This window comes from Mus pahari, chromosome 4 (assembly GCF_900095145.1).
Source record: "Mus pahari chromosome 4, PAHARI_EIJ_v1.1, whole genome shotgun sequence".
NCBI lineage: Eukaryota > Metazoa > Chordata > Mammalia > Rodentia > Muridae > Mus > Mus pahari.
In genome coordinates, this window is record NC_034593.1 from 52,671,892 (window position 1) to 52,684,785 (window position 12,894).

Consider the following 12,894-nt stretch of genomic DNA (forward strand, 5'->3'; position numbering starts at 1 on the left):
TATATACACTATGACAGATTTTACTAGTTAAGTTGATCAATGACACCAACTACTATAACTGTAGTATTGATAATTGGAAGATGCTCAAACTAATAATATATCATTGGGTATCAGAATGATAAAATTGTCCAAAGGAAAAAATGTTAGCTCAGAACTATGAAAGTAATTAGTACGTTTATAACTATCATGTGCTTGACAAGGATTGATAATTTTAAGATCTGAANTGTTCATAACATTTCAGGATATTTAGCTACTATGTTTAAATTTCATTTCCCACATACTGCTNGATTTAAGGTAACATTTTTATTTTCAGAGAATAGATGCTACAAATTCTGTGNCATGCTCTAATATCCTTTAAAAATATCCAAAATATTTTAGAGTTTGACTGTATACCCCTTATGCCTCATTGCTCTGAAAGGCAACCTAGTACAACATGAGGTATACATGAAGAGGCAANAATTTTTAAAACTAAAACAGTATCCAATTGTGAACTTACTCCTTTTTTTTCACATCTGTAAACACACATTTATTTTTCCTGTTTCACTATCAGTTAGTTATTCTCTTATATATTCACACTTCTGTAAGTTTTAAATAATTCTGATTCACAATTATTGAATATCTGTATAAAGTATCACACAATATGCTGTAGACCATCATGAACTACATAGATGGAGAAAATTTCAAGATCTAAAACATTTTCAAGACAAAGAAGTTAACTCTAGAATTCAGTGTCTTGTCTTCCATAACACATGTACTACTAAAACACTTTTGTCTGATGTAAATATTGGAACCTTCTCAGGGTTACAGCTATGAGGTTAAAGTGAAGAACCTCCCCTTATTCATTCTCCTGAATAGGACATGCATAAACCACTCTACACTTTATATGTTGAAAAGATAAACTCTCAGGGATTAAAAAAAAAACACTCATTAACAATTAAAGCTCTGCTTCTAATCTTTCATGGTATTTGACTGAAATTAACGCTTATTAGTACATATAGACAATATAAATAACTGGGAAAAATTATGAGATATTTCTGTTGAATCTGATTATCTGAATTTAGCTTATTTCTTCATATTACTTTTTTAGATGAAAGTATACCTACTATTAAAATAGTCATTCAAATGCAATTTTAAATCCTTTTCAGCTTATACAGGATCCAGATGTCAAGATCAAACTCAAGGTCCAAGCCTTAATATATCCAGCCCTTCAGGCTCTTGATACGAATGTACCATCATATCAAGAAGGTTCCCATTTTCCAATGTTAACCAGGTCGTTAATGGTCAGGTTCTGGAGCGAATACTTTACTACAGACCAAGGCCTGGAGAAAGCCATGCTTCTCAACGAACATGTACCCATGGAATCTAGCCATTTGTTACAGTTTGTGAATTGGAGTTCCTTACTCCCTGAGAGATACAAGAAAAGTCACATTTATAAAAATCCTACTCCTGGTAGTTCTGAGCTGGCTCAAAAATATCCAGGGTTCATAGATGTGAAGGCATGTCCTCTGTTGGCCAACGACAATATATTACGTCAATTACCTCTGACCTATATCATCACTTGTCAGTATGATGTCCTAAGAGATGATGGACTCATGTATGTCAAGCGGCTTCAGAATGTTGGAGTTCATGTGACTCATCACCATATTGAAGATGGATTCCATGGAGCATTTGCCTTTCCTGGTTTAAGACTTTCAGAGAGGATGCAAAATCAGTACTTGAGTTGGCTTATCAAAAATCTATAGCAAAACCTACAAAATATATATTGAATATATATAAACAACAAAATAAGAAATAAACTAGTAAACATGGTTTTGAGGTTTCATGTACTGTTTAAAATCTTTGTTGTTTCAAACAAGCTGATAGCTTCCATGTTTTGTTATTTTTATTATTAGACAATATTTTTTTTTCATTCCTTATCCTGTATTTACTTACAGACACATGCCTCCAAATTAGAGATTTATGTGGGTACTGACAATCCAAATTAATTTTCACACACTTATGCAACTGGAAATTTACCAACTGTCAACAGGCACAAATTCCATAATAATTCAATAGTGTACTTTTACTACTCATTATTATTTTACACGTAAGAAAATCTGAGCTTAAAGGAATGAAGTAATAAGACAGGTTGTAAATCTAGATACTATTTGAATAAGCATTCATTGAGGGTTTCTACCAAACTTAAATCTTTTAGTTTTCAAATAAGAAGCACAAAACCTTTATATTAATATCAAGCTTTAAATCATTAGAGCTGGGCAGGTATCAACCCTATATACTATTTTGTCATCTTCCCTGTCAATAACCGTGAGCTATATCGTGCCATGTTCCACCTGGGCCGCTCCTACTCTAACTGGCCATCCCTCATTGGCCATGCTCACCTAATCCACCTACCACATGGAATCTTCTTCCTTCTTCTTCTCTCCTCCCTGTGGTCTCTGCCTCAGACCAAAAGCTGGGGAAATCAAGCTCTGCCTACCTCTCTTCTGCCCAGCAAAAAGATGTAGGCATGTTTCTTCAGCAAATAGTTTTAAATTAAAAAGCAAGATTTGCACAATAAAAGCTGTGAGAATTCACTAGTCTGTGGCAAGAATACTTTGGGATACAGAAGTTAGTATTACAATATGTATCAGCACACCAAACCTCAACAAAATAACAACTGTAAGAATGATACTGAGGTACATGGTATGTCAACATCGATGGCTTTACATTTGAAAAACTAAGTTCCATTTTATACTTCATTGTTAAAATTAAATTTGGTCCTATTATCCCTTTGTTGTTGATATATACTTTAAGCTCTATTTAGAAAGAAAACACAAGTATAGCATAATTTACATAGTTTTGGGGAGTATCATACTACCCATAGCTTATTTTAAGTTATTTTAATTTAGATAACATTTTTAAAAAATTCTCTAACACCGAAGAGATTGTCATCTTATTTGTGTAAAATCCATATGCTCATAGCAAATGAATTTAGGCTGTTCTACTTTCATACTTCCTAAAGAATAAGGTTTGATTAATAACAACCAAAAAGTAAAACTGAAACAGAACAAAAGCCCCACTAAAGTGTAACCATATAAAAGCACACTAAATGGATAGAGGACATTATGTGCTGGTCCACTACTCCTCAAATTGAGCTTTGTGCTGAGGTAGTTGATATATGGAATTAAACTTATTCTTTAGGCCTGTAGGCTTAAGTGGTATTTCAGTCACTAACCTTTACCATAGTTGGTAGTCTTTAATTCATTCATTCATTTAAAAATATATATAACAAAATAAATATTATAAGACAAAAAAAAAAACCCATAACATCAAAGTTGGATAAGACAAATCAAAAGAGGAAAAAAGGAGCCAAAGACAAAGAGCAAGAGTCAGAGATCTGCTCAGTTGCACAGTCTTGAAACCCATAAATTAAAACTAAACTACAAGCTCTTATATAAGCTCAGAGGATATGATACAAGCATGCTTCTTCAGACTCTGTGGACAGTGCTTATGTGTGTGAATAAATCTGACAGGTATGGCTGCAATTTTCTCAGTGTATTTCTTTCATCAAAATATAGAGAATAGCTATATGTGCCTTACCTTGTAATATATGCAGTTATAAAAGCTATTCAAGTACTGTTGGCTCCAGAAGTTTAAAGAAATATTCCTTGAATAAATTGCTCACTTTCTAGATAGGCTGGTCAGATTTCTGCAGTAAAATCAAAGAAGGATTTTAGAGAAATGGGTAAAATAAAAAACAAACAAAAACAAGTTCACATTACATATAATGTGGTTATATCATAATATTTAAAATTGAGATAAATAATGTAATTTTAGAAGGAACATATGACAACATACATAGAGGGATTATAAGACATTGAATTTTTGAAAGATTTATAATTAAGCAATAAATACAAAAAGTCTTTAAAAATGTAAGTAAAAATGCTTTTCTAAATAACATTTAATCTAAAACACCTGAGATTTTCACAGGCAGAAGGTTCATTGAAAAAAATGGTCATAATATTATTTGGATTTAATTTTACAAATTCTTTATTTTCTTTGGCTTCTCTTTGCTGGTTTTTTTTTTCTTGTTTTCTTCTTCTAAACTTTATCTTCACATTTATTTGATATTACAGATCTAATGTTTAATTATTTTTTATTTGGTTTTATAATAGGCTTTGTGTCTTGAAAACTTAGGTGTTATGAGATATGAAGAATTTATCTCCATGATAATCAACCTGGATTACACACAACCGCTTTCTGATGAACACATCACAGTAACTGATACTGCCTTTGTTGACATTCCTGTNCGTTTGTACTTACCCAAGAGAAAGTCAGAAGCCCCAAGACGTGCTGTTATCTATTTTCATGGAGGAGGTTTTTGTTTTGGGAGCTTTAGTAAGTTTATCATACAAGGAAATAGAAAGACTAGTTGCACAAGTATTGGAATATATATATATATATATATATATATATATATATATATATATATATTATGCACATATAATAATATATATGTACATAATAGAGATATACAAGCTCTATATCCAATGCAAGCATAGATACAGATACGTCTGAGGAATTCTCTGATAGAGGTTTCAACTGTAGAGTTTGCTTTACACTGATCNACATTTGTTTACTTTTGTTTTTAAGGTAGGAACTCATCTATNTTAGTCTTCCCTGNAAAGTANTACTTAGTTGGTAATAACATTTTACTTATGATCTTCTACCTCTTGAGTACTATGATGAAATGCATTTGTCTCAAACCTGGTCTATGTAGTATTAGGGTTCAAACTCAGGGCTTCCTCCAGCGTGGGATAATGTTCTAGCAAGTGAATCCCAGTGAAAGCTCCTTTTCTCAGGTGACCTTTTATTTATATTTCATATGCAATAAAGCAAAAAAAAATGAAATGGATAAGTCAATTGCTACTACATTTTCTCCTTGACTTCAGGATTTTTTCAGCAGCTGTAATGTTGAAAGGATGCCTATAAGAAGTACATGCTCTTGACTCAAGAGGGAGTTTCTAATTTATTACTAAAATGGTAAAGCATATAAGGAAGTTGTTCAACATTAGTCTAAGGGCAAAACACAAAATAAAACTTTTTATAAACTAGCCCCAGTCATGAAGTTGAGATTCCATGATTATCTCCTGTAATATTTATAAGGGACATATATAAAGCTGATAAATATAAAAAATAAAAAATAATCCTTTGAAAAAACTTTGGAAAATTCTATAATAGACTGTTAACAATGTACGGAAAGCCATTGTAAGTAAACTATAAAAATAAGCAAGTTAATGAAATTGTAAAAATTTTAAATATATGAATATTTATCAAACTCAGGTAATATCTGAATAGTCAGTTGATGTCTCAATTTAAAAAAAGATTATGAGATTTTTAATATGGTAGAGAAAATTGAGTATGCTCCCTTGCAGTTCAAGAATGACAATAGAATTCAGTATATTGAAAATGAAGACTTGGCTCAGTCCCTGCCCCATGCCTGGCATAAATCTTAAAAAACAGAAATACTTTTGAATTCTGTTTTTTTTTTTTTTCAGTTATTCAGAGTTCATAGAGTGTTTGTAGAAGGTAGGCAGTGACTCAAGGTAAACTGTAAGACCAATACAATGGCTACGGGGAAGAAGGACCCTCTATCATGTTTTCTTTATTCTTTGCAAAATCTAAAGTAAAAAGCAAAATACAAAGCTACATAGTTTCTCCCAATGATGAGAGAAATCCAGGTCCACGTTCTTTGAAAAAAATATACTGTTTTATGGCCACAGCCAATGTCTTAAAAGTCAACGCCACAGCCACAGTATGCTATTGATGCTAATGATCATCCTCATCTGTGTACAGTGATGGTATGACAAGACCCTCAGGAATAGGAAATCAAGGAACAAGACCTAAGACTGTGTTGTAGAAAGTGGCTCAGTGAGTTGTACAGTACCTCAGGAAGCCAGTATGTCTGCTAGATGTAAGAAAGCCTCACAAACTTTGTTTTCTCTTCAGAAGACTTTAAAAGATCCTTTAAAGATTAATTCCAGAGCACACAGTGTGACTAAGAAGAGTGATTTCCCTTTTATTGAGGACAGTGATTCTCAAAAATCTAGTGGCTTAGAGTTTAGGCTAAACAGATTATGGGCTCCTGCTTTCAGTTTTAACTCAGTAGGAAGCACTTCAGATTAGTCTCTGGTTGATGCTGATGCTGACTGGCTGGCTTCTCAGAGCTCTTTTCCTACTGCTGCTTAATACCCAACTGTGGGCCAGGAGACCCTGGCAGTGTGTAGCTCTCTTTGCCACCAAGGCCATTGGAACTCTCCTAGTCTTCTAGAGATCAGACTTTATTCTATTTCAGAGAAAATGGAGGGAATGGTGAATTGTATGTTCTAACATTCGGGATATTCCATTCTTACCTGAATCTCTTTATATCAGTTTTAGTTCCAACATAGGAGTGCTCCCATCTTTTCAGTACTCCCAGTTGAGGAAATATGTTCCCTCTTGACATGGGTTTCTTTGATAGGTATTACATGGCTCTTGACCTATATTTGATTTTATCGATATATCTTATCTTAAAGTCTCTTTTTATGCACATGATTTCTTTGTTCTCAATTATGCACTACCATCACTACATAAACCACACTGAAATTCCTTAGCAGTCTATTGCCTGGCCTTACATTGAATGTTCTTAACTTCAGTCAATGCTCCCTTCCACGATTTGTTTCAGCTGCACAGTGAGCTTGCCTTTTTTTTTTCTATAGACTTCATATGATCTCAGTTCTGTTTCCGAAAATGTTTTTTTTTTTTCTCATATTATACTGTGCTCCCAGATGGTACCTATACTTTCACATTGAGATAAAGTAACAACTTTGTTTGTTTATGCTTGTTTGGTGTATATTGAGGGTGGGGTGATGTGCACACTCTCACTTGAGCATATATTGTCTTCTTGGCTATGTGTAACCTGTGTTTGCAAACTTCAATTGATTTTATTTCTTATTCTCAGATTAATTCTTTCCTGGAACATGCCAAGGTTGCTTTGATAAACAAGAATTTTGTTTTTGCTTTTGTTGTTGTTTTGCTTGTTCGTTTTTGTGTTCATTTCTGCTTTTATTTTAAAAAGAGAGAGAGAGAGAGAAATTAAGTTGGGTCAGTAGTGAGGTATGGAGGATCTGGCAGTGTTGGGGAAGAAAAAGGAATACTGAAGAAATGTTTTAAATTTAAAAAGTAAGTGTTAATTTGGAGAAAAGTAAAACCATCCCCACTTTGTTTTCCAGTAGATACTTTATAAACATTTGTTGTTCTTGTTTTCCCATCAGTACCTGCATGTCTTCCTGTTTAGGCTTAACTCCTATAAGTGCTATACATTCTGTTACTGGGCACTGACCACTGAGAATCATGATCAATGGATATTTTGTACTTGGAACAATTTCTAAGAATGAGAAAAACCCTTTATTTTTGACGTTGACTATAAGACAGTTGAAATTGAAATTGATTGGGTGGTAAATACACATCCAAGTCTAAAATGTAATAGCAAAGGAATATGAAATGTGAAATGTGAAAAATGTAGGCTTAATATCTTGTATATCTTGTCTTCGGCAAGGTCTTTCCTTTTCTTAAAACTGAATAACTAAATCATAAATGTTATCATTCTACCTAAAAGACTAAATGACTTAACTTCTTTGTTTTCCAAACTGTTATATACCCAGTAACTAAATGCCTTTCAGTTTAAATTTCTATTAATGTGTAAAATAGATACTTTTCTAAAAGTCTAGATCTTGATCATAATTTTAAAATTGGCAACTGTCCAAGATTTAAATTTTTATTAATGTATAAAAGATAGATACCTTTTAAAAGTCTTGATTTTGATCATAATTTTAAAATTTGGCAACTTGCCAAGATTTTGTAGTGACTACATTGTTAATAGACATCACAGAATTTATAAAGACATTGCATCTAGGGAGGAGGAAAATGGAATTGGATTGTTACTTTGCCTCTTATGGCTGTGATAAACACCATAACAAAAACAAACCTGAGGCAGAAAGGTCTGCTTCATGTTATATCCTACAGTCTATCATAAAGAGAGGTCAGGGCAGGAGCCATGGTGGCAGATATGGAAGCAGGGACTATGGAGGGGTGCTGCTCTACTGGTTTGTTCTGCATANCTTTCTCAGCCTTTCTTATGCAACCAAGAATCATCTTCCCAGGGATGGCATCATTCACAGTAGACTNGTCCCCTCTACACCAATTATTAATCAGAAGCAACTTATCTTTTGTTTTGTTTTGTTTTAAATTTTTATGCCTAGTCATTTTTATTTGATATTTTATTTATTTACATTTCAAATGTTATACTCATTCCCGATTTTCCCCCTAGAAATCCCCTACCCCTCTGCTTCTATGAGGGTGTGCCCCTACCCACCCCACCCTCAATCACCAACCCATCCATTCCCCTCCCCGCCCCCCACATTCCCCTACACTGGGGCATTAGGACTTCATGGGAACAAGGGCCTCTTCTCCCATTAATGCACTACAAGGCTAGCCTCTGCTACACACGCAGCTGGAGCCATGGGAACCTCCATGTGTACTACTTGGCTGGTAGTTTAGACTCTGGGGGATTCTGGTTGGTTATTATTGTTCTTCCTATGGAGTTGCAAACCCTTTTAGCTCTTTCAGTCCTTTCTCTAACTCCTCAGTTGGGAACCCTGTGATCATCAGTTCAATGGTTGTCTGTGAGCATCCACCTGTGTATGCATTGGACTCTGGCAAAGCCTCTCAGGAGACAGCTATATCAGACTCCTGTCAGGATGAACTTCTTGGCATCCACAATAGTGTTTGCATTTGGTGACTGTGTATGGGATGGATCCCCAGATGGGGCAGCCTCTGGGTGGCCTTTCCTTCAGTCTCTGTTCCACACTTTATCTCCTTATTTGCTCCTGTGAGTATTTTGTTAACTCTTCTAAGAAGGACCAAATGGTCTTCCTTCTTCTTGAGCTTCATGTGGTCTATGAATTGTATCTTGGTTATTCCAAGCTTTGGGGCTAATATTCACTTATCAGTGAGTGCATACCATGTGTGTTGTTTTGGGATTGGGTGACCTCACTCAGGATGATATTTTCTAGTTTCACACATTTGCCTAAGAATTTCATAAAGGCATTGTTTTTAATAGCTGTGTAGTACTTCATTGTGTAAATGCACCACATTTTCTGTATCCATTCTTCTATTGAATGACATCCGGGTCCTTTCTAGCTTCTGGCTATTATAAATAAGTCTGCTGTGAACATAGTGGAGCATGTGTCTATGTTACATGTTGGAACATCTTCTGGGTATATGCCCAGGAGAAGTATAGCTGTGTTTTCAGGTAGTGCTATATTCCATTTTCTGAGGAACCACCAGACTGATTTCCAGATTGGTTGTACCAGCTTGTAATCCCACCAACAATGGAGGAGTGTTCCTCTTTCTCCACATTCTTGCCAGCATCTGCTATCACCTGAGTTTTTGATTTTAGCTATTCTAACTGATGTGAGGTAGAATCTCAGGATTATTTTGATTTGCATTTCCCTGATGAATAAGGATATTGAACATTTCTTTAGGTGCTTCTAGACCATTTGAGTTTCCTCAGTTGAGAATTCTTTGTTTAGCCATGTAGCCCATTTTTAATAGAGTTATTTGGTTCTCTGGAGTTTAATTTCTTGAGTTCTTCATATATATTGTATATTAGCCCTCTATTGGATGTAGGGTTGCTAAAGATCTTTTCCTAATCTGTAGGTGGCTACTTTGTCCTATTGACAGTGTCCTTTGCCTTACAGAAACTTTGCGATTTTTTGAGGTGTCATTTGTCGATCCTTAGAGTGTGAGCTATCTTATGAGCTATGTTCTCAAGGGAAATTCTCTCATTGCAGATGTGCCTAGGTCGTTTTAAGTTGATAAAAAAATGAGTAACCAGCACAGGTGGATACTTGAGAAAGTTGTCACCTGTATGTAGTGACAAATGGGCATCTATGTGTGTTGGAGATAGTCAATGGCTTGTGTGCCAGATGTACATCAAAGTCTTACATTAATTTACTAAAGGATCTTTAAAAATGCATTTGCTATTCCTTAGAATTTGGGTTAATGTCCTAATCATTGCAGCATCATATAATTGACATACTTGTAACAGCAGAGCTTTTGAGCAATTAAGTTTTTATCTTAAATAAACAGTATCTATCTGTATATCTATCTACATATCCTCTACTTACATATCTATAACACACACATATGTATGTATGTACACACACCTGTATGTATGTATGTATGTATGTATGTATGTATGTATGTATGTAAATAGAGAGACTACTGCATTCCTTCTTCCCGAATTCATGACCCAACTGAAAGAATATATATATTTAGAAAGAGAGAGAGAGAGAGAGAGAGAGAGAGAGAGAGAGAGAGAGAGCAATAGCTATCAATCTTTCTAATTTACTCTTTACTATATTTCCTTGTGTTGTGCTGACCCACAGCCATAAAACTATTTTTGTTGCTATTTCATAACTATAATTTTGTTACTGTTATAAAACCTAATGTAAATATTTTTGAAGATAGATGTTTGCAAAAACTAATTGTGATCCACAGGTTGAGAACTGATGATGTAGTTGAATGACAAAATGGTTATTTCTAATGAAGCCATTGATTTTTATTGTTTTTCAGTTGAAGGTAGACTCTTAGATTATAGACCTGGCTGTAGTGACTGTACGAAGACTAATTAACTTCCTCTACTGTCTAAAACTTCCAGATTGAAGGTGAGGATAGTATAGTGCACCAGTTTACAAAGGGATATAAGAAGGGTCATTTGTGGTGAATAGTAGATGACAAGTTAAAATTAAAATATGCCAACTCTAATTTTCATCTTCAAAATACCAATATGTAAATTTATCTCTTCATCTCTAGAGAGAGATTCAAGAATGTTGCATTTGTTCAGTGCCCCTTGCATGAAAACAAGGGTAGGAAATAAAGATTCCTGTCTGATAATCTGAAATCTTATTTATCATATAATTATCTGTCATTATTTATGATACTTTTTTAATTACTACGAGCACTTTGACCTTTCTCTTTTCATTTTAGAGCAGAGGGCTTTTTATTTCCTCAATAGATGGACTGTAAACAAACTTGACGCTGTTGTTGTAGGAATAGAGTAAGAGAAATTTTTCTTTGACTAGTATGATTTTCCTTAACTGTCTATAGATTCAATTTCCAAGGAATACATCTATACCCAAAATTTGAATTTTAAAATTTACTATACATTATTTGTCACAATTGTTACATTTTACTACCTTTCAAAGGAGTCCAATATCCTAAATATTTTCCCTTAAAAAACAAAGCAAGACCAAAAAACCTTATGAATTAGACCCTAAGTTGACACTTTGTGAAACCTTATCATTTAGGTCTTATATGGTCCAGTTGTGTTCCTCATTACATAATCAGACAGAAAGGAGAAAATTGAAATATTTGTTCATATTTATGCTTGTGGCAAAATGTTTATGTTCAAAATAATTATTATTTAAAATATTCTTAACTTCCAAATGTTGTGACCCTTTAATACAGTTCCTCATGTGGTGAACCCCAGCCATAAAAGTATTTTTAAAGCTACTTCATAACTGTAATTTTGATTCTATTATGAATAACAATGTTATTCATGTATTTTCAGAAAATACAATGTATTTTCTGAATATCTTTGGGGGAGTGACTCATAGGTTTAAAATCAGTAGTTTAGAGTGTTGAAGGTAGTAAAGTTTGGGGCCAGTTGAAATGTTGAACACATACTCCCAAAAACTGAGTACACTCTTAAGGCATTTGCAGCATGTGTACTGGAGTATCTTAGGATAGCCCATTATTTTCTTGTTCATATTAGTGCACTCTAGATTTCTGAATCTGACTTTGATTCCAAAATTTATTATTCTTAAGAGGACATTTTTTATCTGTTCACCTACTCCTTAGTTCATAGTTACAAAATCATAACTCAAAACTTCTAATCCAATATTTTTAGTCTTCAATGATGACCTTTTTAAACTATGTGAATTTGGGTAAAACTGAATAACCATCTAAAGAAAGTAGTTGCTAAAATGTATATTATGCTTATCATACCCAGAAAAAACTTTATATATTAATGACTAGATTTTGGTACTGGAAGAGTCTATTATTTGGGGAAATTTTAATCATATTTTTAATACAAGGATACAGAGCCTGCCACATATTTAGTTTAATCATTATGATTTGCATTTTTCAAAATTTACTATTTTTAACATAATAGATATAAGCATCATTTTTGTGCATAACAATATCTAAAATATTCTTTAGGATATTTTTAGGGCAGTTCACAATATTTTGTAGGATTCCTATCATGAACTTTCAACACTAAATATAGATATTTGTAAATTTTGACATTCTGAAGAAATAAAAGAGAACATGACGTTTGTATAGCCAGTCATGTTAATAACATAAAGAACGATACAGAATATCTCTAGTATAAAATGCACTTGAAATAAAAATTTTCCTTTCAAAAGTAAGGGGTTTATAGTAATCCATTATCTTCAGGCATAAACTGTCCACTATCTTAATTACATGTTTTAAATAATTTTATATTAGCTTTTATTCTAATTAATCCATAGAAGAAAACCCTAGATCAAGTTTTAAAAATCTGAACAGTAGGACCCGTTGTCATGGTGCAAGTGTTAGATGTCTGAGACGTTGTTGGTTGTACACTTATGCTTTATGTGCTTTCTTGGTCTGTGTTAAAGCTACAGGCTAGCTCCTCAACATCACTTCCCAGCACAATTTGAAGATGGTATCACAGCAGTCAAGTATTTTCTTCAGGACAAAATTCTAACAAAGTATGGAGTTGATCCTACCCGAATTGCTGTGTCAGGAGACAGTTCTGGAGGAACTCTG

At 33.7% G+C, this 12,894-nt stretch overlaps 1 protein-coding gene across 3 annotated transcripts in view; it reads left to right on the plus strand.

The window, feature by feature from the left end:
• Positions 1 to 12,894, plus strand: part of Aadac (arylacetamide deacetylase) — a 34,854-nt gene that overhangs the window by 18,131 nt on the left and 3,829 nt on the right. The window contains exon 5 of one of the 3 annotated variants that reach the window (XM_021197018.2): positions 1,146 to 3,162. The exons of 1 other annotated variant lie outside the window; for it this stretch is intronic. In XM_021197018.2, the coding sequence (XP_021052677.1) occupies positions 1,146 to 1,742 (597 nt within the window). In that variant the 3' untranslated portion in view covers positions 1,743 to 3,162. Of the gene's footprint in view, positions 1 to 1,145; positions 3,163 to 12,894 lie in introns of those variants that run through there. One more of the 3 variants, XM_021197017.2, reaches the window with a different exon arrangement.